Source organism: Cavia porcellus, unplaced genomic scaffold, assembly GCF_034190915.1.
Source record: "Cavia porcellus strain 051 isolate PalLab524CR breed Dunkin Hartley unplaced genomic scaffold, mCavPor4.1 scaffold_9, whole genome shotgun sequence".
Taxonomy (NCBI): Eukaryota; Metazoa; Chordata; class Mammalia; order Rodentia; family Caviidae; genus Cavia; species Cavia porcellus.
The window spans coordinates 9,661,210-9,688,178 of record NW_026947492.1 but is presented as its reverse complement, the minus strand read 5'-3'; the positions used below and the strand labels follow the sequence as shown (position 1 = coordinate 9,688,178).

The following is a 26,969-nucleotide window of genomic DNA, read 5'->3' as shown; positions in this document are numbered from 1 at the left end:
GTCTGTCACCCAGAATGAGGGGCTGGAGATCCCTCTGTGTGAGCAGCCAGAGTCATGTAGCCCTGAACCAGGTCCCCAGCTTATCTTTCCTGCCTCTCTGTGACCCAGACACCCTCAGGAGCCCGGGGACGTGGCGCCTAGGTCCAGGGCTTGCTGGATTCTTCCCTGTGATGCTCCCGATTGTCAGCTGGTATGGGGAGCTTGCTGCCTCCCAGCGGCCCTTTTCTTATACCCCAGAAGGTTGTCCAGGCTTCCGCCTTCCCATGACCTGCTGAAACTGTCAACTTCACGTCAAATGCCCTGGTATGGTTTCACATACATCTACCCACATGCCCTTGCTCCCAGAGGATTACACAGTCCCAGTTTTCAGCATGGTTTGCAGAGTGCCCATCTTCCTGGCGTACTCCACCCTGGCATGCCTTCGGTCAGGTGGAGTTCCTAGAACATGACACGGTCTCTTTTGGGGAGCCTAGCTCTTAACAATAAATCCTATAGAACTGGGGTACAGGTCTACTACTGCACTCTCACTGTCCACCATTAGTGGCACAGTAGCTTTGGGTGGTACCTAAGTACTGCAGTGTCTCATGTTGGTTTTGTTTTTGTTTTTGTTTTTATGGTAGGGTCTCATTATATTACCCAGATAACCTCAGACTCCTGGGACCAAGTGATCTTCCTGCCTCAGTCTCTCAAGTGCTGGAACCATAGGCACACACCACCATGCACAGCTTCCCATATGCTTTAAGATGCATTGCTTGTTACTAACAGTGGCTTTGGACAGGTTGCTTGCTTGTGTAGGCTCAGTTTTTCCACCTGTAAAAGGAAAGATCCAGGTAGATGATCTATACCCATGCTGTACATGTGACACAAGCCATATGTATAAATTTTTGTTTGTTTTGTTTTATCTTTTTTTTTTTAATCGGTACCGGGGATCGAACTCACAACCGCCTGCTTGCAAGGCAGGTGCTTATGCCGCTGAGCTAAATCACCAGCCCACTATTTTATCTTTTTTATCTTTTTTGAGTTCAGGCTGCCCTTGAGCTCACTTAGTAGCCCAGGCTGGTCTGGACCTTGCAACAATCCTCTTGCCTCAGCCTCCCAAGTGCTGGGATTACAGGCGTGTGCCACCACACCCAGCTCATATGCATAATTTAAAGTCTTCCAGTTGTCATATGTTGAAAAAAGAGACAAATCAGATTAACTGTAATCATATATCTAATTTAACTGAGTATATCTAAAATATTAACACGGAGCCAATGTAAAATACATTGAGAGATTTTACATTCTTTCTGTTCTTCCTCTTTTCTGAAACTGATTTTATACTTACAGCACGTTTCAGTTGGACTGGCCATGGTTCAAGTGCCCAACAGTCATGGATGGCGAGAGGCTACATAGTTAGCAGCACAGATCTTTATCTGACTTCACAACTCTAGGGAGGGCTCCGGGGTGCTGTGGAATATTCTGGCAAGTGACATCTTAAGCGGACAACTTGGTCTGTGTGGATTTATCCAGTGCTTTCCTGAGGACAGGAGAGGGGCAGGAACAGCAGCCAGGATTCTCTTTCCCTAATCTGCATATCCTTATTAGCGCTTATAAACGATACAGGGTATTGGGTTTTAGGTCGGCATTTTCATACGTGTGTGTAAGTACTTTAATCATATCCACCCCCTCTCTACTCTCCTTGAGTCCCCCTCCAGCCCCTTCTCTTGTCTCTGAGCCTCGCTCTATCTCACGCCAACACTGCCTTTTTTCTCTCTTCTAGATACTAGGGGGAATCTTGTGACACTTGTCTTTCTGAGTTTAGCTTATTTTGCTTAACATAATGACCTCCAGTGTCATCCATTTTCCTGAAACTGACACGATTTCATTCTTCTTCATGGCTGAGTGATACTCCATGCACATATACACCACAGTTTCTCTATTCATCTGTTGACAGGCACCCAGGCCACCTCCATAACTGGCTATCGTGAATTATGTCATGATAAACATGAGTATGCTGGATACAGTAAGCTGCCTTTCATTTCTCCAGGTTTATACCTAGGAGTAGTATTCCTAGGTCCAATGATAGTGTTAATTTTAGTTGTTGGCAGAATCCCGATACTGATCCTGATAGTGGCTGTATACCTTACATTCCCATCAGCAGTATAGACAGAGTGCCCAGAATTCCTGGGTAGCCTCTGTATGCCAGAAATTTTACATATATGCATTCACTTGTCTTGAGAACTACTTTGCAGAGTACAGAAAGCCCATGGCTGGTGATAACAGAGCAGAACCAGGCCTGCTAATCCCCAGCCCTTCAGGCTTCTCTCTTCATCCCTACAAATGGGCTCCTCTGACCTCCCCTCTTCTTCACAGATAGACCCGTGGGATCCCTGGGTGTGTGGCGTGGCACTCACTTTGCAATAATCAGCGTGCAGGGGAGAGGGTGGAAGGAGCTAGCCTGAGGCCCCAGGCAGGACTGTTAAATAGGATTGAAGGCCAGGGCTCTCTGGGGACCCCAGTGTCCCTGCCTACCCAGGATAGCCCTGATGGGAAATTCCCGCTAGTAGGACCAGCACGTATATATCGGTTGTGCACTGCTCACAGGCTTACAGCCTGCATGAGGGGGAACCTGTCTGAAACCTGTTCTCTGCTCCACTGGCCAAGTTTTGGCTCCTGGCCCCAGACTGCATCTAGCCCAAAAGCACCACAGCCCCCACAGTCCCCAGACAGGTTACTGCAGGCCAGCATGAAAGGCGGAAATGGGCCACCAGGTTCTCAACCCAGCCCAGAGCTGGGAAAACCTTTGACCAGAGAACATGGCTTCTTTTCCCCTCTCCTTGGCCTGTGCTGAGAGCTGGCCCTCCTGTCGCTCACACGCACTGCCCAGCAGTGGCTCCCAGCAGTAAGTCCTCCAGCCCAGGACACCCACCTGACCCAATCCATGCAGGGATCCAGGACCGGCTGGATGGTTCACTGCAGGAAGACCAGAAGCCACCATGTTCCCCGCCCCTCCCGCAGCTCTCTCTCCTCCAGTAAAAAATGGAGGCGTCTGCAGTGCAAGGCCCGATTTGTTGATGTAAAATCTCACTCTGTATTCCACCCAGGTTTACACGAGTGAATTATGCAAATCTTTGATGGAAAAATATTCCTCCGCACATCCTTGAGAGTGTAAAACCTTAGTCAATAATTCATACCCCGATGTCTCTGACTGCAGGCTTTTTCTTCATTATAACTTGCACCTCGTTATTTGTCTTTCGCATTTTATTGTATATCCTAGTGTAATGCTGTGCATTATAAAATTTATCTGCTTCATTATTTGATGAGCTGGGCTGGGGAATGTGCTGAGACTCTGGTGCGAGGGCCTGGGGCCAGGCCTGGCTTCGACATCAAATCCCGAAAGATGAGACAGCAGGGGATGTGGCTGTCTGTGTGGTGTGACTTCAGGGCACCAAAAGCCACCCTTCATCCCTCTCTGCCTGTTTTAATGTCCCCCCGCCCACCAGCCACTCTTTGAGGTCACACCGTTGCAGTTCTGTGGCTTCTTTCCGCTCTCCGAGGACCTACCTGTCCGTAAAAGTCAGATGTCCCTGGAGAGCTTGTTGGAAGAACTCCATCTGAGCAAATCCCTAAAACTGGAAGGGAGAGAAATCCCGAGGACACTGGGAAGGAAAGAGGAGAAAGGGCCCACCAGTGAAATGGAGCAGAGATTCAGCCCCGGGGTGGGGGTGGATCAGAAGCCCCGTTCATGAAGGGAACACAGACTCCTTTGGTACCATTTCCCAAGCTGAAAAGGGAAAAGGGGCTTCCGTGAGCTCATCTCCACTCTGCAGAACCCAGTGTGGGCAGGGCTCGTCCTCAAAGGTGGGGTGTGGCGGGTAGTGTCTGTTCTTGAAGCCAAAGGTGGCCCCCTCCCCATTTACTATGTGGTGCCCCCCACACACTGGTCACCTGTACATCTCCCAGCATGGTGTCACCACTGTGGTTGCAGTCACTGCTGTGTTGTCTGTTCTTACCTCGAGTGACACTTCCTGACCTCAGATACCTTAGGCCTCCCGTTCTCTGCCATTCCAGAAGCCAGCACAATGATGTTTACAGGATGGATGGAGTACACCTTCCCAGGTGCTCCCAGCCAAGGGGATTTCTCCTCTCACCCCACCAGGAAACTCAGTAGATGTTCCTTGAGCTCATGCTGCCCAGGCAGGCATCTACCTTCTCTGTCCTCTAGGAATCAAGGACCCTGGCTCACTGCCGTGTGCATCCCCCACACCCAGCCTTGATGGCTGAGTTGCACAGAGGAAGAGGGGGCGCTCCCCTGAGGAGCCCCACCACCTTCCTCCTGCCTTCCCCACCCCCAGCTGCTGGCCAAGTGCTCTACTCAGAGAAGGGGCCCATGGCTGACATGTTTCTTACCATAACAGCAAGAGGACTTTCCTGATGACCAGCAAGGGCTTTGGTAGCTTCTTGGAGATTTCCCTGGGTCAGAGTTCAAGATGGGTGAGGTAGAGGACCTGGTAGCCCTTCAGGAAGATTTTGATTGCAGTGATTCTATCCAGGGCCCAAAATACTTGAAGTATTTTGTTAGAAAGATCAAGACAGGAACAAACAAGCCTTTACCATTCAACCATGTGGAGCCCTGGTTTTGGAGCAGGGTTATTAACCTTAACTGAAATTTAGTGTTTCCTTCCATTGTGGACAAAGTCACAAACCTTAGCAGCTACAGTGTGTCTCACTGTGTCACCAGTAGAAGTCCAGAGATATTTTCACATTCAATCACATCTGCTGCAGATATCTCAAAATATCACTGCTCATCATCACTGTTACAAAAGCAAGCTAAAAATAGCCCAGTAATTATAGGACGAACCAGTATATCTTACTTCGTGAAGAGCAATAGAGAAGAATACACACTTATACAAGACGCGATAAGAAAAATTACAGTGAATGTTTAATTTTTAAATTTATTACAGCAAAGGACACATTACCATTAATCCCCCTCAAAATATTCCCCCTCGCTCCGAACATACATATCCCATCATTCTTGGTGGTGAGTGCTTCCCTATAATAAGATTTTTAAATTTAAACATTGATTGTATTTTTCCATCTTTCTTGTGTGTGATATACAATATCCAAAGTTTGCTTTTTCATCTTTAATATTTCCATAATGATATTTCTATATAACCACTTTCCTTTTTAAATTCTATGTGTGCTGTGCATGTAAAAACAATCCCAAGTTGACTGGTGTCACCAGAGAGGTCCAGTGAACGTTAGGAAGCCCAGGCAGAGAGGCCACTGCCCTGGGCATGGATGGGGCATCTGAGGGAGGGGCTTCTGCAGCACGTGTGCCTCCCCCAGGCTGGCCCTGAGACCCTCACAGCCCCCTGCGCCTCCTCCCCTCCCCAGTCCCGGCCATGATCACCTCCCACCCCAACACCACCATCGCCATCAAGGGCCAGGCCAAGGAGCTGAACTGCACGGCCCGAGGAGAGCGGCCCATCATCATCCGCTGGGAGAAGGGAGACATGGTCATCGACCCCGACAGAGTCATGAGATATGCCATTGCAACCAAGGACAACGGTGACGAGGTTGTTTCTACCTTGAAGGTGAGAGCCCAGCCCCAGACCCTGGAACCCTGTGAGGGAGTGGGGAGCCCACTACATTGCATCTGTACCCAGAGAAAGAAAGCAGAGTCTGGGTCCTCTGTCGCACACCACAAAGCACCTCCCTGGTCCCGCTCATTTCCCTTCTCCACCCAGGAGCCTCAACCCAGCTTCTCCCCAGAATCGCACTGTGCCTTCTTTCTGACAATCCCAGTCATCACTGTGGGTCCTTACAGCCCACCTTCCTTCCTGGAACCCGTGGGCTCCATTCTCCTTCCTGGGACACTGGTGCAAGGGCCTAGGGCCTGGCCTGGCTTTGACCTCAAACCCCAAACGATGAGACAGCCGAGTAGGTGGCTGTCTGCGTGAGGCTCTCTAGGGACACTCTTGGGGACTGTCTAGAAGAAAATCCCTTGACCAAGTCCCCTGGGGGTCCTCCTTACAGGACAATATGGTCTTGCTGATGTCCCTGGGTGGCCCCCATCAGCTGATTGGCTCTAAAAGATCTCCCATTTCCTCCCTCTCTTACCCCTTCTGGATGCCCCCCAGCTGAAGCCAGCTGACCGCGGGGACTCTGTGTTCTTCAGCTGCCACGCTATCAACTCGTATGGGGAGGACCGGGGCCTAATCCAGCTCACTGTGCAAGGTACAGCAACCCCCACTTCTTAACCTGCTCCCCTAGGATGCATCAGTCCACTGCTGAGTCCATCTCAGGAAGCAGGGCATCACCCACACCACCGTGGAGGATGGAGGTGGCCTTGTGGGGAACAGCTCCCCTCCACGTCCCTCCTGCTCGGAGCAGGAAGATGAGGTCTTTTTAGACACCCCCTACAAAGCAACCATTTGTGATGCCTGCAGCTCTTGTAGAATGACCGGCCGAGCCCAGCAGGCTCCAGAGCCCAGACTTGAGGAGGACATGTGGGAAGGGAAAGGGTCTGGAGGAGTTGAGATCACCGCCTGGGGGAGACACAGTCACGGTCTCCAAGGAGTCCTTGCGAAAAGGCCTTTTGGCCTCCCCCAGGCCGAGAAGTGACAAGGCCGAGGGACCAAGCTGGGCTCCTCAGCTTCTGAGCCAGGCTACTGGCCTCCTCCAGGCCCAACCCAGGGCCTAAACCCAGGGGTCCAAGCTCCTTGGTCAGACCACTGGTAACATCAACACCAGGGCTAAGCAGGAGGCCGAGATGCCTGACGCTGTTCTCACTTCTCTCCTCTTCCCTGCTGTGTTCCAGAACCTCCTGACCCCCCAGAGCTGGAGATCCGGGAGGTGAAGGCCCGGAGCATGAACCTGCGCTGGACCCAGAGATTCGATGGGAACAGCATCATCACAGGCTTTGACATCGAGTACAAAAACAAATCAGGTGGGTGCTGAGTCAGGAGTAGAGAGCCCAGCCTGCCATGGGCCCCAGTATCAGAAGTGCCCTGTAAGACAGACACACCCACGCCCTCTGGTCCACAAGCTCCCATGGCTTTTGAAGGGAGGGACATTGGCCAGGCTAGACAGCCAGGACACAGATGGAGGGTTGATAAGGTGGGACTCCAGCTGCTTCTTTCCAGGACTGTCCCTGGCAGAGTGATCTATTTTAAAGCAGTTTAAAGGAGCTGAGCTCAGGAATGTGAGCTTTCTGCATGAGGACATCATGAGTCTGCTTGGTCATCCTGGGTGCTCCTGGTTTGGAAAGAGGTCAGAGAGTTGGTCCAACTGGTTTCTGGGAGGCAGCCCAACTGCTGTGATGTACAGTGGAGCAGAGGGAATGATAGGCTCCTAGTGACCGGGAAGCCGTGGTGGGTCCCACAGTCAGTGGTGGGAGTGGTACAGAGGGCATCAAGGGACCCCAGAAGGTACCTGCGTAGCCTCAAGGCAAGTGAGAAGAAAACACTTCTCACTCCAGATCCTGTGTACCTTTTCAATTCAATACCACAATTCTATATCAGCTTCTCAAAGTCATCTAAAGATGCAACTTGAATAATCTGGAGGACTCAACCCTCCCCGCCACTTCCCTGCCAATGCTAGTTAATCTATGTGCTTAGCTTATTGAAGATTGGGTTTTCTCTTATAGGCTTCTAGGCCCTTCCCTTCCCATTTAGACAGCACAAGGTATTGCCTGGCTGGCTGTGTTCTGCTTTAATCCATCATCAAGCTCTATTCCCATTGCATCCCCAGCACCAAGCCTGGGGCCACCCCCGTGTAGCTACTGAGCTTATGGGGTTGAGGAAGGGAGAGTGAGACGCAGGGAAGCTTCTCATCTTACACACCTCTTTGAGGAGTCACTTTGTCCAGGGCACTGTGTGGTCATCTTGGATACCGATTGCTACAGGGGACTCTTGCCCTCACAATCTTCTAGTCTAGCTGCATTCAGCCACCAGGTTTTATCCCGATCCTAAGAGGACAGAGGAGAGGCTGTGGCCAGAAGAGGCCGCCAGGAAAGACTTCTCCCTGCAGAAGCTGTGCTGAGCTGAGTAGAAGCCTGACAGATACTGGGCCACCAACTAGAGGAAAGAGCTGGGCAGGACTGAAGCAAGGTACAGAGCGCCACAGAGAGCTGTGGTGGCCCAGCCCAGGGTGCGTAGATGCAGCCCACGGGCACTAAGGCTGTAAAAGCACTTTGGGGCACAGGAGGCAGGGAGGCCCCTAGGGTGAGTTTTCGCTCTGCTGAGAAAGGTCTGAGCTAGCAACATCTCAGCTCCCAGGCAGAGACTTGAGCCTGTAACATGGCACCTTGGGAAGAAGGAGGGTGTGAGTGGAAGACATCATATCCGAGAGACAAACCCGGAGGCTGTCATAGCCTGCAGCTGGGGAGAAGTGACAAGAAAACAGTGCAGGGGGAAAGAGGCTGAGTGTGCCTGTCCATGCATCTCAGAGACGCTGGGGCTGGGCACAGCCGCCCAGGAGCAAACAGGAAGGGCCGGCAGCCCCGTACGGCACTGCTGCTTCGAATGCCGCCCCCCACATCTATAGGAGCAGCAGGTGGCAGGGCTGTCACTCGCTCTCCTCCACCTCCTTCTTGTCCCCTTCCCCACACTGCCCTGTCGCAGGCTTGCCACACCACCACCACCGACCACGCTAATGTGTGGAAAGCTGTCCTGAGGGCTGCTCAGCAGGGCGCCACTGAGAGCATCACGTCTGGAGGGGGGGAAATGCAGTGGGGAAGCAGCCGGGGCAGGAGCCCTGCTCACACATCCCACCCCACCTCCCTGGCTCCCCTGCAGGATCTGGAGCAGCCACAGCCCAGAGCCAGCAAAGGCAGGACAGGTGGGCAAGGGAGAGGGGGATAGGGACTGCTCAACCGCAGTCTCCCCTCCCCCAAGGGCTCGGCACAGATAAGGAAGAAACTGCAGCACCCTGAGAGTCCTGAGACACTCCCTGTCCTACTTTTGGCACTACAGAGTGCTGTCCTTAAAGGCAGAGGCCATGAGCGCCGCACAGCCTCCGTCTGTAAAGCAGAAACAGAAGGCCGGCCTTGTGGGCTTACCTGGAGGCCTCAAGAAAGCAGGTAGCATGAAGCTCAAGTGAGCCTTCAGTGTTCTGTCTCCCGTTCTAACTCAGATACCTCGTGGCAATTTTGAGTCCTGTGGGACTTGCATGATGAAATATGTGTCTGTCAGTCAGTCACATATACTAGGTGCCAATTTTTTATTTTTATTTTTTTTTGCAAAATCATGCAACCAGCCATGCAGCAGAAAAAAAAAGAGACAGAATGCTGCCCATGGACATACTCTACACACTGAACACACACACACACACACACACACACACACACACACACACTTCAGAACCATTGCACAGCACTCTCCAATCAAGGGTAATACCTTGTCCTAAGTGAGAGCTGACGAAGGTGCCCATGGGATGAAGGATGACTCCAAGGAAGGAGGGAGGGTGGCCGTGCATGAGTACGTGTGGCTAAGTAACCCTCCTTGCACCTGTGGGGTAGAGGGTGAGAATCATTGCCAAAGCCAAAGACTTGAGTTGATCTTTAGCAAGTACTTAAGGTTTTCGGGCACCTGGTTTGTCTACCAAACGGAGACAGCGACACAACATTGTCAGGGGCATTGTGAGGATTCGAGGAGGGTGGCAATGTGTAGAAACGCCTGGCACTGGATTTTGAGGGTTCTCATCATTTGTCTCCGTCTCCCCCTTCCTCCTACCCTAGACCACATCTGCTCCCAATCGCTTTTTCTGCTCCCCCGCCCCTCTCTGTTCCCTTGCAGGATTTTCTGCCATGTTGCTCATTGTGCTAATTTTCCAAGGGAAATTACCAAGTCTGCCCTTTCTAAGCCATCCTGCTCATGCTGACTTCTCCAGGCCCCAGGCAGCAGAGTAATAATACATGAATGCTGAATGATAAATAGCACCGTCCACACAAATCTATCAGATGGCACTGCGCAGATTTAAAATGCACACACCACATTTTGCCCCTATTTGCCAAGCAAGAAGGAGGGATGGATTGTCTGAGGATGGCGCTCCAAGCCCAGCAGGCTGCTTGTGGGCGAGCTGGTTGGGGGCTATGCAGTCCCCTGTGTGGGGAGCCAGCCCGCTATGGCATGTCGCTCTGTGGGGGCAGGCATGTGGCTGGCATTGGGATGTCATGAGCTGCTACTGTGACCTAGGAAACCCCTTCTCTGTGTTGCGGAGTGATCACCATGGCGGGCTCAGAGCCATGGTGCAGGGTGGGGGGGATCCGAGATGCAGAATGGATTTGTTTCCCCAATGTAGGCAAATCAATGCTTCTTTTCTCCAACTGTGCCTCTTCTGTGGTGAATATGGCTCCTGAAAAATCAGGCTTCCAGGCCCCTCTCAGCAAGGATTCTACAGAGCAGAAGGTGTTGACATCTCCCCAGCCACATCCTTCGTTTTTAAGAAGAATATTTTGCATTACAGACCCTTTGATGAAGAAAGAGAGAGCCCTTAATAAAATATGTTAATCTGGGAAAGCCAGGCTCAAATGAAAGGGAATATTAAAAGAGACAATATTCACCAAGGCCGGCTTGGCACTCTGAGAGAACAGAACAAGGAAGGGGAAGAAACAAGGGCCCTAGTTCAGCCGAGCATGGGCAGGGAGATGGCAGTGATCAAGTTTGGAAAATCAACTGGAGTCCCCCAGATTTGACTCTGCTGCATTAGCCCGGAGGGTTGTGGGGAGAGAGCTGTTTTGCACTAACATCAAAGCTGATTTGGGAACACCAAGGTCAAATCCACCTACAAACTACTGGCAAAAAGAAAGGAGCTCTCTCTAGGGTACCCCCTCCCCCATATTCTTGTGATTGGCAGCTGGGTAAGGCAAGGCAAGGAAAGGAAAGGCCAAGGGTATTCAGTGTGACTACAGAGTACAGAGGAACGGCTCTGATTTAACACCAACCACAGTTTTAAGCGTCCACTGCTGGCAGAGTATGTGTCAAGGGTGGGGTCAAAGCCTTAGACAGGGCTTCTTGGACAGTGCCCCTGGAATGGGGAGCCTGGAAAGAGACACTGTGGCATGAAGGGCTCAAGATGCTGTAGGTAAGTGGGGACACACTGAGGCTGCGAAGCTGACAGCATGAGCCAGGTGGGGCTCATGTGGAGTTCGGGCCACAGTGTGAAACTTCACCTTTTTCCTAGTAGAACAGAGCAATGAGTGAAGGATTTTATGTGCGGAGATGGCAGCATCCAATCTGCGCTCTGGGAGAACCACTTTAAGGGCAAACTAGAGTGTGAGGTGGGCTCAGTCCTCTGCGGAATGAATGATGGCCATGGCACCCAGGATGAGTGGAAGGGGACAAAGGACACACACTGGGTGCTGGTAGGTGGGCTAGGTAGTTATTTCAGCTGATCCACATGAGGGGTGAAGTGGCGTGGTCTGGGGTAGATACAGAGGTGAAGGGATGTGATGGTATTTAAGAACCATACAGGACGCGAACACTATCAGTCCTGATAGAAAGGGAGAGGAGAGGAAGAGTTCAGAGTAACACCAAACTTTTATGGCACGTGGGGTGGATGGAGGTGCCCCTCTGAGGTGAGAAAACCAGGGAGGAGATGGATTGACTGGACATAGAGTCAAGAACTCCATCTTAGGCATGTATGTTTGGGGTGCCTTTGGAATACCCTAAAAGAGACACCAAGTAAAGTCTTGACTCAGAGGGACCAGAGTTCAAAGGAGAAGCCAGGGCTGGGTAGTGACGCGGGAGTTGTCTACTAGACGGAACTAGAAGACATGAGAGGGAAAAGTGTACAGCATGGGAGGAGGGAAGGTGAGGATGGAGGCTCTAACCGTGAATAGCAGCAGAAGGATCCAGCTGCAAATAGGCAGAAAAACTGTCCCCAAAGATTTTTTTAAATGCTTGTATTAAGCAACCAAGGGAAGAGCATTTCCAGAAAAACAGAGAAGTCTCGGTGTTGAGCACACCTGAGAAATGAAGTGGCAAATTGGTGTTGGATGTGCAGAGGTCATCTGTACCACAGAGACACAGCACTGATGTCACAGGGAGGTGTGAGGAGGGGTGGCAAGCGTTTAAGTCATCCATCACCGCACCAGGCACTTCACAGGTGCCTGGGAAATGCTAGTGCCACTTCTTCTTAGCCCCTCTGTTTTCAGACACATCCCATGAGCCTCCTGCCTCTGCCTGCACTCATCAAAAATGAATGCACTGACTTCTGATCATTCCCCTTCTCCTATAAACACGGCAAATCAAATGTGATTTGTGAGCTGGCACCAGCTCGTGGGACGCCACAGAGAGAAGTGAACACCTGCTCCACATTACTAGCCTATTCTGTCCCAAACCAAAGAGGTGTCCCCAGCAGGTGGGAGCCTGCCTATTTACAATTGTGGCTTAACCTAGGAGCCACAGAGTGACCCTCTGGGTGACGGGGTGTTTTTAAAGACAAGAAGAAAATAATGTGTTTCGAGTATCAGCAGCCGGCCGTTTTGTGGCTTTGGCTCACACAACCAGAAAACTAAATGCAAAATTACAGATGGGAGCTGGGCCTGTGCCCTTCACAGATGCTGAGGCTGCGCAGCTGAGAGCGGTGTTTTAAAAAGCTTGAGGGTTTCAGTTAACCAGAGTTTGGGGAAAATAGGATCCTCCTGATTTATCAGGCATTAGCCTTAAAAATGTATCTTCTTAAAGTCTGCCTAGAATGTGCTATCCTCCTTTCCTGCTGTAGGAATTAAACTGTAGTGAATGTAATTTAATCTTTTCTATTGAGACTATTTTTTAGGATGCTCTACAGTGGATTTAAAAGGTGTAGAAAATTAGTCTGAATAGTGATACCCAGACATGCCCTGGGAACACTTTTAAACCCTACCACCAGCTCGTTTCCTTGTGCTTTGGCTTTTTTTCCCTTTCCTTCTCAAAGTGAGGTGCCAAAGACAGCATCTCGTTAAGCATTCTGGCTTTGGAAGGTCCTCACAGAGCCCTTGCTATAGCTGCAACTGCTTCCCGTTTTTCTGTGGAATCCCCTGGTAGGCGCACAGCAAGCATATATTGAATGAATGACCAGATTCCTCTGGAGACGCAGGATGTTTACAGTCACAGAATCCCTGAGTGGCATTTATCTGGTAGTTTCACATCCTACAGTTTTGCTAAACATTAGTCCAGGAATGGACTGCCATTCCCCTTGGATGAATCATGAACATGTTAATCCCTTTGTTGGTCCCTGATCGGAAAGACTCAGAGACCTATCCTTTCCCTGCTGGTGTAGGAAAGAGGGTAAAGCTGGGGCTAAGGCCTTTGGCTCTTTCCCCTCCATCCCTGACACATAATACTCAAGACCAGCACAAGGCAGGACAATATAGAACCACACAGAGAGGAGAAGGGGAGAGAAGACCAGGCTTCCCCCTTTATACAGGGATTGTACTGTGGATGGGATATCCTGAAGGTAGGACAGGTCATTGATGTACAGAGTCAGGAAGAGAGAAACTAGCCAATCAGACCCTCCGAGATTTCAAGGACCTTGGAAAACATCTTGTCCAATCCTGTCTGAAGTTCAGCTCACAAACTGGCCAGCGGAGGAAAGAGTCTGGCTTTTCCCAACCTGGAACTTTGAAAGACAGGTCCATCATACTCCCTGTGAAGTTATTTAGGACTTCACCCTCTCCCCACAGCCTCAGTGAAATGGACAACTCTAGACATCCAGTTAAAAGAGACATGAGCTGGTGCCTGATGTGGGGTAGGGATGCCAGATTTCACCTGAATGTGCTTTGAAATTATTATCTTCTCTCTAGACTCCTGGGACTTCAAGCAGTCCACACGTAACATCTCCCCCACCATCAATCAGGCCAACATCGTGGACTTGCACCCAGCTTCCGTATACAGCATCCGCATGTACTCCTTCAACAAGATCGGTCGCAGTGAGCCAAGCAAAGAGCTCACCATCAGCACAGAGGAGGCTGGTGAGCACTTAACCTGCATCCCCTGCCCACAGTCTAGAAGATGAAGGATAAGATGAGAGACCCTTACTGACCCTGACCACTGCCAATTGGCTTGTAGTTGAAACACAGGAGGAGAGAGATTCCAACGTGGTTTTTTTGTTTTTCGGTTTTTGGTTTTTTTATGGGTACCAGGGATCGAACTCACAACTGCCTGCTTACAAGGCAGGCGCTTATGCCGCTGAGCTAAATCACCAGCACCTCCAATGTGCTTTTTATATCTGCCTCTGGATCATTGGAGGCTGGTTTTGCTTGTTGTGCTCCCTTTCACTTTTCTAAACTGAGCTCTAGATGCTGGGCTCTGTGGAGCTGTCCATGGTCCTGTCCCCACTTCCTTGGCCCAGTCTCTTTGGAAAAGACAAATACAGTGGTACCTTGGTTCATGAACTTAATCCTTTCCATGTTTCTGATCGCAAACCTAACTGGATGAGAACCAGATTAAGTTTAATGGTTAGATCCAATGTTGACCTTATGGGGAATTTGATTTTCAGTCAGAATCGTGAAGAGTATTAAATTCATGAACCAAGATGCCTCTGCTTGATCTGCGATAGATGTGGGTCATTTTCTGTGGCCATTGTCACAGAGTTTTAGAAAAATTAAAACAAGATTTCTCTTGCTGTGGCCATCGTGGCACATGTCTATAACCCCAGAATTCAAGAGACTAAGTAAGGTAGAAAGACCACCAAAAGTTCGAGGCCAGCCTGAACTACATAAGTAGTGAGATTCTGTCTCAAAAAACAAACAAAAAAATTTCTCTTGCTGTGTTTTTGTTATTGTCAAACAAAGTAATAAACTTTCAGAAACATAGGCACAATTTTACAAATTACCATAAAGTAAAAACCAGCATAACAAATGCAAATCATCAATTACCAGCATGAAGAACCAAAATCAAGGTTCTCCGCTATTTATCAGCTTCTCCCCCCACCCCCGGCTGTCCTCCAGCTCAGGAGGACGGGAGTGAGGACACAGGATTCTGTCCTCTGCCAAGGCCTGACTCATGTGCTCTTTCTGTACCCCAGCTCCTGATGGACCCCCCATGGATGTCACGTTGCAGCCAATGACCTCACAGAGCATCCAAGTGACTTGGAAGGTAACTGAAATTCTGAAATTGTGTTTTTTTCTCCTCCCTTGATTTGAGAATGGAGCTCCAGCAAGTTGGCTAATCTCTGGTTTCATAGAATGCCCATGCCCTGTCAGGGTGGAGACAAAGGACAGTAAAAGTTGTGTCTCCCATTCTGGCTGTCTTAGGCGGGATGGACTCTGCCTCGAATGGGATGAAGAACGTGTCAGTGCCGAGACAATTCTCCAGCTACACTGGCCCATCCTTAAAGCTTTGCATGGTGTAGGAAGGAAGGAAATGGATTTGTTTGGTGTGGTTTCCCCTGTGCACCATTGGGATGAAAATTACCACCTTCTTATGGGGGAGGAGGGAGATCAGTGTTGCTGCAGCTATTTCTAAGGGCTCAGCCTGTGAGATCCAAGAAGTAGATTTGTCACTCAAGAAAGTCTTAGAGCAAATCCCACAGCTGGGCAGGGAAAGGAGCAGAACTGAGAAATGGGTTCCTGAGAGCTCTGGCCCGAGGGCATACCCTGCCATGCACACTTACAGACTAACAATCCATAACTTCCTCCCTGCACCATCGTGTCTCCAAGTGCTTGCGCTTGTGCAAACTTGTCTGACCTTCTCTCTGCTCTGGCATGGTGGCCAGAGAAGGTATTTTCACCCTTATGTGCCAGAGGCCATGGATGCAGAATCGCAAAGTGACCTGCCTATAGTTACCAGGTACAGTCAGGCATAGGATGGGAAGGTCTGTAGTCCTATCACCCTGTTGCCCCAACACAACCCACTGCATGGGGTTCTGGAACAGACTGCCTTCTTAGGGCCGGACTTTGTCCTCCTTGGAGCATTTTCATCTCAAACATGGGCCTTGGGGGTAGCCGCATCTTCAAAAAGAAAGATCAACCTCCAAGGTTGTAACTGACTCCTGTCAGGAAAAGGCAGGTACATCAGTCCTCCTGTGAGCTCTTTGGGAATGTAGACTTGAACGCGGAAGAAAGGGGCTTAGAAATATTTTTCTTACCAAGACACGCACATACACAGAAGCAGCTGCCTGGTTCCTTCCTTCCACAGAGGAAAACAAGGCAGAAGCTGTGTGGTTGGTCCCTCCTGGAACCACCTAGTAAACCCCTGGAGCCATGGCTCCTCCAAAGAATCAGCTCTGGGCTCCAGAGCTTTCCTCAGAAACTGGAGCTGAGGCCAGAGTCCAACTCTCCAATTTTGTCTGCATCCTAGCCTCAGACTCAATTCCTAGAAAATGGCTGAGGGACCTGGAAAATGGGGCTGGGGACCGAATACCTACGTCAAACACTGAGATGTTTGGCTACAATATCTGACCCAGAAGTCGATAAAAATTTCCAATCCGATTTACTTCTCCAAAGTCTCATAATGAAAAATAAAATTGATTAGAAAGTTAGAACTTCAGAATGAACCAGCTGGTCAATAAATTTTGGGACTGACTTCTCAGGGGATTTTTTTTTAGCACTGAGAAACAGATTAATGAAAAATAAAGATTCACTCGAAAGATAAGTCACTTCGTTTTAAGACTCTTTCCACAAGATGGATCACCCCTGCTTTATGACATAAATTTGCAATCAGCCCTATTGATTTCTTAATGCTTTAGAGAAATATTGTTAAGATTGATTTAAATCATGAGTGTGCATGTTAGGAGACAGAAAATAGAGGAGAAGAGAGAGACAGAAGAAGAGAGAATAAAAAGAAGAGGGGCAGAGAAAGGATCTGTAAAGATCTGTACGCTTTGTGGACATGTGTGTGTGTGCAGCTGGGAGTGTGTCAGATACACACCCAAGGCCTCTGTCAATGTACATTCATGTGGTCACGTGTACAGGTGTGTATCTTGGCACAAAAGCCCTGGCTATGGGGCATGTACCTCACTGCAGAATGGTGTGCATAATGCTATAACGTGTGCATGTAGATGTGAGTACACGCAATACAAGAGTATGCGTTAGTGTGCAGACGAGGTTGTCAAGCCCTTGGAGGTGTGTTTCTGTCTCTAGTAAATGTCTCTGTGTGTATGCACGCACATGTAAACATGCATGCGCAGATACAAGACTCAACCACAGGAATCTGCTCCCTTACACACTAACACACAGGACTGCCCAAGTGCAGAGAGAAACATTATTCAGGCAATAACAAAAAATCAAGTCAATTAAACGCACACACCTATTTAGTCGGTTCAAAAACAATTATGTTAAATTAAAAACTTCATTTTATTGAGTTAACAGTGAGTTTAAAATGCAGTTCATTTAAACATTCATTGAATTAAAAGAACAGTGGGGGCTGTTTTACTAACTTAATTGTTCTTGATCTCACTATTTTTTAGTACAATAAAAGGTGAGCTTTTAAATTAACTTCACTGTCTTAAAAGCCTAACTCAAGCTGTTTTCATGTGCATTGGAGTGGCTGCTCTGTCTCAGTTTATAGACTGGCAGCCCAGTCATTAAAGGAGGCAGCTTCTTCTTGGAATGTGTCTAGCTGCAGGGTAGATGTTGGTTTGATGAGTCCGGACATGCGCATTCCTGATTCTGAACCTAAGTAAATATATTGGCATGTACATGTGCATGCGTGTGTGTGCATGTGTTTATGTGTGTGTGTGTGTGTGTTGGTGAGTGCTTATGTGCTGATGCTTCCTCTGTGTGTGGACTATGTGTGAATGATTTTGTATCAAGCCTGGGTGAGGACCTGTGTCCCCACTCTGGACCGCCCTTGGTGGCATATTCTCTGTTGCCAGGTTGGTCTGACCTCCGTATCTGTGCCCTGTCTGCCCCTTCGCCCAGGATTTGGCTGCAGGTCTCAGCCTCATTGCACCCATCCTGGCCACTGTGCCTGGAGCAGCAGAGCTTTAGCAACCCACAGGGCCTGGGCCAGGTGAACATCATTGGCGCCCTGTTCTAGACGGGCTATTTTCGTTCATTTATGAGCGTTCGTTTTTAGTTGTAGTGAAATGCATATAAAATTTACAACTTTAACCACATTTCAGGGTGGAGATCATTGTCAGTAAGCATACTCACCATGATGTGTAGCTGTTGTCCTAGCTGTCGCCAGGACTTGCTCAGCATCCCCAAACTGAAACTCTACTTCCCTTGCCCCTCCTCCCAGCCCGAAATCTGCTTTCTGTCTCTCCGACCATGCCTGTTCTAATCACCTCTGTAAGTGGAACCATATAGTATTTGTCCTTTTGTGACTGGTTTATTTCATTCACCACAATGACTTTACTACCCATCTATACATAGCATGTGTCCCTCCTTTCGTGCCTAAATGATTTTCCATTGTATGTATAGATCACATGTGTGTCCATTCGTCTACCAGTGGACACTTGGGTTGCTTCCACTTTTGAACTATTGAGAATAATACTGCCTGAACATGGTGTACAAGTAATGGCCACCACGCTTTGAATTGGGCTTTATACCTAGAAGTAGGATTACACGATCATATGGTTAACTCCATGTTTAATGTCCTGAGGAACCCTCCAGACTAATTTCCACAGTGGCTGCACTATTTGGCATTCCCACCAGCAGTGTGCAAGCATTCTGTTTTCTCCACATTGTCTCCAGTGCTTTGTCTGTTGTTTGTTTGTTTCTGTGACGGCCATCCTGCTAGGTGTAAACTGGATCTCAGGACATTTTCTCTAATTCGAACGTGTTCCTCACCTTCCTCTCCCGAGAGCACTTTGTTGGCATTCTCTGACCCCCTCACATCCCTGAGCCATGCCAAACACTACCCCCATTCATTCATTCATTCATTTTCATTCATTCTTTCATTCAATAATGATGTGCTGAGCCTTCTGGGTACCATAGTAAGCAAGACAGACAGTACTCCCTGTCCTCATGGCACTTACAAACTAGGGTAGACCAGCACCGAAGCAAAATCCAGAGTGTCAAAAGCTGCCAGATAGGAAAAAAAATTGGAAGAGAATCAGTGCTGTACAGAGGCACGGAACAGTCTGCCTAAAGCGCTCATGTCACCGTGAAGAGGGAGGAGCATTTCTGAGGGCAGGGGGCCAGTGCAGGTATTCAGGCCAGGAGTGTCCCCCGAGATGGTAGTGACTCTGGTGTGGGCAGTGGAGATCAGTCTGCAGCAGCAAAGACTGCAAGAGAAGGAATGGGAGTCAGGGATGACGTGACCTGACTTGGGTTTCAAGAGCATTCTTGCAGAGTGTCACTATGTCTTTGTCCCTGGCCCTCCGCTGTAATCACAGGCACCCAAGAAGGAGCTGCAGAACGGTGTCATCCGGGGCTATCAGATTGGCTACAGAGAAAACAGTCCTGGCAGCAACGGGCAGTACAGCATCGTGGAGATGAAGGCCACCGGGGACAGCGAGGTCTACACTCTGGACAACCTCAAGAAGTTTGCCCAGTATGGCGTGGTGGTCCAGGCTTTCAATCGGGCTGGGACAGGGCCCTCCTCCAGCGAGATCAATGCTACCACACTGGAGGACGGTGAGGGCCACAGCGGGGTAGGAGCAGGGGTCACAGACACTGGCCCAGACAGAGACAAACCTGCCAGCAAGGGCCTGTGTGTCCTCCACTTGCTCCTGGACCGTGCTGCTCCTGCGGGTGGTGCAGACTCCTCCCTGCATGCTCTCATCTTTCCTTGCCCATGGCTCCTTGAAGGGGGCGAGGTCAGTTCAGCCCTCGAGGCCGCTCAGTGTGTTTGAGCAGCTCCCCCTCCATCGCTTGCTGACACTCTGCCCCTTGGTCGATCTGTGCACCCACCAGGCTCTCTGAGCACTTGTCCGTCTTCCTGTCTCTCCCTCTCTGCGTCTCCCTTCTCCCCCGTCCCCCAGCCCCTCTCTCTGACGAAGCTCTTCTTTCCACATCCTGGGTCCTGTTTTTCCTCCTTTACAGCTTCTTGGGAAAAGAGCAAAGGCCAGTGGACCTTGTATTTCTAGGCTAGAATCTGGCCCCATCTATTGGAGGGGCCAGAGATGAGACTGCAGAGTTAAGAAATCCCAACACCCAGGTGGCAAAGGATTTATGGTCCAATTTTTAAAACTTAATTTCTGATGGGTGGGGAAACTTCACACTCTGCTTAGTAAATCAAGGGGCTCAGTTTCTTCAGGGAGAAGGCTGAAAGGAAGCAGAAATATTCCTGCTCTCTAAGCACAGATACTACCTGAGCTTACGCCAGGTCAAAACGAGATTTGGCCTTGAGGCGACCCAGAAATGGGGCCGGACCGGTCAAAGCCCCTAAAAGCAGAAAAAGAAGCATTCACCCCAGGAGGGACAATGTATGAGACCAGAAGTGCTTGCTAGTAGTAAGCTCATAGGACGGTCCCTAACTTTGGCTACAAGTTAAAATTGTCGGGGAGCTTCCAACACAGTGATGCTCACGCTTCATTCCCAGGGAGTCTCATCTCGTTGCTCTGAGGCACAATCTGGGCTCTGGAATGAGACTAACTTCCATTGTTCCAGATAACTGGCACAAGAGAAAAATGGAGACCACAAAAGAAGAGAATGACAAACAGAGAGGTGCAGAGCCATATTGCCACCAGCCCCCAAAGCCCTCCACCTGGAGATGCTGGCCACAGGTCTGGCTGGGTTAGGGACATCAGCTTGTCAGCCTTAATGGCGGTTGTATCAATCCAAGCAGTTCCTTAACACTGGATCCAAGCCTGGATCTCTTCAGTGTTCTTAGAGCTCTGCTGCAGGTCTGAAGACATGCCAAAAACTTGGCATTTCTCCTACATTCCCCCACAATGCATCTGGATGTTGTGTGGGTCCAGAGACCTTGGAGAACCACAGCTGAGTCCTTGTCCATAAAGGCAGCCAAGGCCCTCAGAGGTTAAGTGACCTGTCCAGAATGACCCATCTAGTAAATCACAGAGCCAGGATCAGAATCCAGGCCTGAGCCTGAGTCCCATACTCTTTGTGCTCCAACTCTGTCCTATTCCCCTTGTGCTTGGGGGCAAGGCTGGGTCAGAGATGAGAGATGTGGACACAACATCCCCAGGATGAACCGGCCAGGAGCGGCTTCCCCTCCCCCAGGAGGCAGCTTCCCTCCCCCAGGCCGTGCCACCCAAGCTGACCCAAAGGTCTCATCTCCCAGGTGGGTCAGAACGTAGCCTCCATCAACCCCACCTCCCTGGCCAGCGCGGCCCCTAGAATTTCCAGCAGGAGACAGTGATCAGCATGGGCTGCGGAGCCCTCTTCTAAACAAAGGAGGAGAGGGGAAAGAAAGTTTCCAGCGGCATTTGCTCAGCAGTTTTTCATACTTAATTAAGGCCCTCGTTAGCCTGTCAGAGCCTGATCGTTTCCTGGCAATATGAGCACTCCTCCTGGGGTATTCAAGGGCCCCTGCCTTAGCAAGAGTGTCTTTCCCATAATTATATTACCTTCATTTTGTTCGAACGGGCGATCTGTATTAGTTTATTACACTGGGTCCCTAATTACATGGTGCTTATATTTTTACACCTAAGTAATATGAAACAATAATCATTCTCAAAGAGGATCGTTAGGATGATGTATTATCATTTAAATACTCATAAAAATTAGAGTTGCCTCTTGTGGGGCAACGGGATCTAATTACCTTCCCTCAAGCCCGTGCCTCCTTTCTCCCATTCACAGTGGAGCACATTGTCTCTCTCCTTCCGTACCTGGCTCCTCAAAAGCCAGCAGGAAATGCTACCAAAGTTCTCCTTAGCCAAGGTGGGACCTGAGGCCTGGTCCTGCCACCATCTATCATCCCCAGAAGAGCAAGATGCCCTGGGGCAGTGCAGGATGTGGGGCACTGAGGCGAAATGTAGAGGGAGCTTCTGGAGAGAGAAGTTAGGTCACATGAGCCCCCTGAGTTGGTCTCAGAGCATGTTGGCCTGTTTGTGTCAGGGACAGGACAGAGGAGTAATTGTCTCAGGAGTCTAGAGGCCTCTGTGAGAACCCTTCTCCCTCAAACCAAAGCTAGTTAAGAGCCCCTGCCCATCAGCCTGGCACAAGGACACAGGTGTCCCCAGGGCCTGGCCTTGGTTAGAGCCCTCCTCAGTGGGCACAGAGGTGTTGGTAGCCATCAGATGAGATATTGGATATGTCCAGGGCCAGCATGCTCACCGGCTTTGCTCCCTTAAGCAGAGGTGAGTGCCCTGGCTGTGGCGGTGCAGGGCTGGATTTCCAGGAGTTATGCCCAGAGTTCCTCACCTTCCCTGCATCTAACAAGAACCAGGCAGCAAGAGCCACATCTATAAAGCTGCCTGTCTATTCCCGGCTCCAGCCAAGGAGATCTGTGCACGGCACAGCCTCCAAACTCACATCATCACGCTCTTCCACTTGTCTGACTTGGAGATTCCTCTGGTCAGCCAGCAGGGCCCGGCTCAGGACGTGTATACTAGGGTGTCACTCACACCCCCGCCTGACTTGGTTCTCCCTGTCCCATGCAGTGCCCAGCCAGCCCCCTGAAAATGTCCGGGCCCTGTCTATCACTTCTGACGTAGCCGTCATCTCCTGGTCAGAGCCCCCGCGCAGCACTCTCAACGGCGTCCTCAAAGGCTATCGGGTCATCTTCTGGTCACTCTACGTGGATGGGGGTGAGTCTGCTGGACCTGGCAACAGGCGCTGGATCGGCGGGGCCCTGCTCCCAGGCTTAGAGCAAAACATCTTCCCATACGTGTCAAGTGGCCACAGGGAGGCCAGCAGTTAGAAGGCCAGGCGATAGCGAAGGAACTGTCCAGGATCCCTTTCTCCAGGGCCAGAGCAGGGACACCAGTGGATGGACTGTCTCTCCTTAGGTAGAAGGAGACATCCTACTGCTCCTCGTATATGTGGGTGTTATTTGGGGCACATCTGCTTTTCTAATTGAACATATCAATGTCAGGTCTGCACGGCCAACTCAAGAGCAGCTCCACACTCAGATGGGACACCTGAAGAGTTTCACAAGGGCTGGGGAAGGGGTTCGGTAGGCAGGAAGCGAGCACCACCTGGGCCTGAAAGGGTGAGCAAGAGCCAGGTCACAGGCCCCTTGGGAAGCCTGCCATGGCCACACCCAGCTGGAGCCAGGCAGGGGGTGAGGGATGCAGAGGTTCAGGTGCAGGTGCGCGCCCCAAGGAGCAGCAGGTGGAGCGCAAGGCAGCTGGCAGGTGGAGAAGAGCCAGCATGATGGTGAGACCTCAAGGGCATCTCTCTTCCCCTGGTACACACGGGCTTTATAACCCCATGGAGATACCAGGCTCCTGCCCGCTGGAGAACACAGTCCCTTCCAGTGGCCAGGAAACCCATGGTCCTTGGGAACCAGCAGCCCAGCATCCCAAACCACCCAAAAGCCTGCTGACAGCCTTACACATTGCATCCGAGCTCGAGGGGGTGAAATGAGTTTGTCTCCCAGGACCTGAGCTTGCTGCCTTCCAGGTCCCTGTCCCCTTCTTTCCTGTGATCATGAGCTAAGTTCCCGAGTCCTCCAGAAAAGAAGAAAAGGGCTCAAGATCTGCCCTGCCACCTGCGCCGAGGCCTCTGAGCTGCCCCGTGCACTGAGTGGAGTCCCCTCATGCAGAGCCTGGCATTCTCACCTCTGGGGCCTAGGGGACTCTGTCCTCCCCTGGCAGGCCCTGTCACAGTGCTGGGAGTCAGTTTGCAGCCAATCACCTCTGCAAGGCCTGTCCTCAGCCTTTCTTTCTGGAAGGCCAGTGAGAGGCCATGGGAACCTCACATGGCCCTGGCCTTCCCATGGGACCCTCTTCCCCAGCCTTTTTTAGTCTTCAAGAAGTTCCTTGGCAGAGCCAGAACCATGGATCCTCACTGAGCCTTTTCTGGCTGAGGTTGTCAGCTCTGTCAGCTTCCCTCGGGTTCTCTGTGCAGGTCCTCAGCAGGACATGGCTGGCTGTGCCCTAGTAGTGGGGGAAGCAGGTGGCCATGTAGTCCTTTATTCTAACGGAGGGACCAGAAGCATCAGAGGCCAGGGAGGTAGCTCGTAGCTGGGTCTGCCATGCAACCCCTCCTGATCGACACCTTTCTAGTGAGAACTGAGAGCCTACCGAGTAGCTCATGGAAGAACACCTGCAGAGGAGCAGGCCACGCAGGGTCCCTCACTCAGGGAGAGAGGGGGGTGGCGGGAGGGCACATGCCTCAGACAGAGCTGCGAGCTGGAGAATTCTAACGGGGATGACTGTTAAGTAGAAGTTGGTGCAAAGTCAGCTTGGGGTGGCTCTGTGTGTGGCTCATCCTGATTGGGCCACTTAGGGCAAGATACAGCAGGGGGACAGTGGCCCAGATCTGCTCTCAGGGACCCTGAGGTGGAGGAATCTCTAGTCCTCACCCTGTGGGGTTGAGGTCTGAGCCCAGGCTGTCAGAGGGGCAGCAATGGGGGTCACAGCTGGGCCAGCAGCCACACTCAGAGACTGGCTCTCCGCAGAGTGGGGCGAGATGCAGAACATCACCACGACGCGAGAGCGGGTGGAGCTGCGGGGCATGGAGAAGTTCACCAACTACAGCGTGCAGGTGCTGGCCTACACGCAGGCTGGGGACGGCGTGCGCAGCAGTGTGCTCTACATCCAGACCAAGGAGGATGGTGAGTCGGCCTGCAGCCGTCCCGCTGCTCAGCCCAGCTCACCCCAGGGCAAGGCAAGATGCAGCAGCATCCTCTCTGCTGCCCCTTTGAGCCATTGTAAGACGGCTCAGAGGACTTAGATCCTGCTGTTGGGACCCAAGTTGAAATACCCCTTGCTCCCAAGTTCCCAAGTTCCGCGTCCCCCAGTTCTCTGAAGCACTGAGTCGTGGGTCAATTAAACCCTCCCCTGCACCACTGCCCCACAAGGTGCAGTCTGGTTTCCTCTAGATGAAGAAGTTGGGGTTGATGGGGGTAGCCAGGACATCAGCCAGCACACCCTGGGTTGGGGACTTGGGCGTCACTCCAGTCCAGGCCAGGCCCAGCCCCTCAGGCAGGGGAATAGGATGTGCCTCCAACTGGATCTAGGGTCTCAAAGGCCTTCCAGCCAGAGGCAAACCAGAGATAAGGAACCAAACTCCAGGGAGAAGAACAAAGGAAGGGCAGGGAGAGGGAGGTAGGAGCTGACTCCACCCAAGAGGAGCAACTTTCAAACTGAGACTCAGAGCTGCACACTTTCAGGGGGCTCCATTCAAGCAGGAGGTGCCTTAGGACTGGCAGGCACATCTGGGCTCCTGCTTCCAGGGCCACTTTCTTCCCCACCCCCACACCTCCTTCATTTAATTGTTTCTTTTTATTTCCCTTTTTTTTTTTTTCTTTTTTTGAGGTAGGCCCTCACTTTGTGGTCCAGGCTGGCCTTAAACTTGAGATCCTCCCTCCTCAGCCTTCCTAAGGTTAGGATTACAGTGTCTACCACCACTCAGCTGTTGGTTAACGCTCTGAGCTGGGGCTGCATTCTTAGAACTGTTACATGAATATGGTGTTGAAAAAGAGGAACTCGGACTAGAAGTGACAGGGAGAATTTGCATTTGCAGCCCAGAGCTCAGGGGCCAGAGCAGCTCAAGTCTGGCTTAATCTCCCCACCCCTGCTTAGCCTCCCTCTGTCCGCCCTCCCCTTAAGCCCTGAGCAAGTCAACATTTACCAACCTGCCTGCCCTACTTTTGCTGGCATTAATCCCCCGTCATGGCTCTCCAGGACAGCGTCGGGCAGAGCCACCTGCTCTCGTGTGTAGGCTGAGTGGAGTCAGGGCCCAGAGCCTAATCCCATCATTCCTGGGGCCGACAGAACCAGGCACCTTTCTGTAGGCCACAGATGGGCCACTGACTTTCTCTTTGGTCAAGGCCAGAGCACAAACACTTCTGCAGGGTCCCATCCCCTGCGCTGCCAAACAGCACACTTTAGAAACTTTGCACCAAGTGAGAAGCATGCTTGGGCCCATGCTTTAGGAGCCCTGCTGGGTACCGGCAGTGGGCAGGGAGGAGTCAGAGAGGAGGAGGAAGCTCTGCTTTCAGGGCAGCAGCCGTGAGGACAAAGGCAAGAGGGGCCGCGTCCAGAAGCAGCGGGCTGTGTGGCTCACAGCTGCTGAGCACAGCTGGGATACCCAGGTGAAGTGGGCTTCAAGCCCACCTCCGTGAAGGGATCTGAGAGCTGGCAGGAGAAAGACCCACTGGGCCAGGACCTAAAGGGAAACAGAGGCCCAGGAGGTGAACCTGACACGCAGAACAGCCCTTTCCTTGGGACACCTGCTCAATCTGGGCTGGAGCTGCCCCCGGCTCTAACAGCACCTGTGTCAGAGGCGGGAACTTGCTGGGCACACGGGTCTGTCTGTGTGTCCACCTCACTTTGACCTGAGACCTTAAAGAACGGACAGCCCCTTCACAGCAGAGCAGAAGTGGACCAAAGCACACAGCTCAGCTGTGAATCACCTCAGTCCTGGACACCGCACTGAAACGACCCAGATTGCTGGGACCTAGATCGTGCTGGCTGTCAGAAGCAAACACACGTCTTCTCTTCACCAGTCTCGGGTTATTTCTAACAACAACAACAAAACAAATTAGCAAAAAATTAGCATCTAGCAGAAAAGAAAAACAATAGGGACAACATAAACAAAAGCCGGGAGAAAAAAGAATTTAAAAACCAGTTCCACAAGGGCTCGGAATGTGATGTTATCAAATGCTTTAATCAACTGTATTTGATAGAGGGTAGATATCGTGAAGTGGGAAGAATATGTCCAAATGCAAAGGGAAGCAAGGGACAGAGAAAGGGAGAAGGAAGGAAGGGAAAAGGAAAAAAGAACCAAAGGAAAAATGGAGACAAGCTTTTGTCAGTGGGGAGGGGAAGATGGACTGAGGGAAGGAAAGAGAGTTATATGTATGTACACGTGCAAATTCCCTATGACGAGTGTGAGCGATATATATGACAAATGTGCAGTAATAAAAAAAACAGTTAAAAATTCAGGCATGGCACTTACCTGTGGGCAACTGAGGCAGGAAGATCAGTGTGCGTCTGAGCCAGCCTGGGCTACAAAGTGAGTTCAAGGCCAGCCCGAACTG

General features: G+C 50.9%; 1 protein-coding gene across 3 annotated transcripts in view; it reads left to right on the top strand.

Moving 5' to 3' along the window:
* The window catches only part of Dscaml1 (DS cell adhesion molecule like 1), a 300,532-nt gene that overhangs the window by 252,573 nt on the left and 20,990 nt on the right, over window positions 1–26,969 (top strand). For all 3 annotated transcript variants that reach the window (XM_063255848.1, XM_063255847.1, XM_063255846.1), the window contains 8 exons: window positions 5,377–5,576; window positions 6,123–6,219; window positions 6,803–6,931; window positions 13,769–13,936; window positions 14,992–15,062; window positions 19,249–19,489; window positions 22,420–22,566; window positions 24,384–24,539. In XM_063255848.1, the coding sequence (XP_063111918.1) occupies window positions 5,377–5,576; window positions 6,123–6,219; window positions 6,803–6,931; window positions 13,769–13,936; window positions 14,992–15,062; window positions 19,249–19,489; window positions 22,420–22,566; window positions 24,384–24,539 (1,209 nt within the window). The remainder of the gene's footprint in view (window positions 1–5,376; window positions 5,577–6,122; window positions 6,220–6,802; window positions 6,932–13,768; window positions 13,937–14,991; window positions 15,063–19,248; window positions 19,490–22,419; window positions 22,567–24,383; window positions 24,540–26,969) is intronic.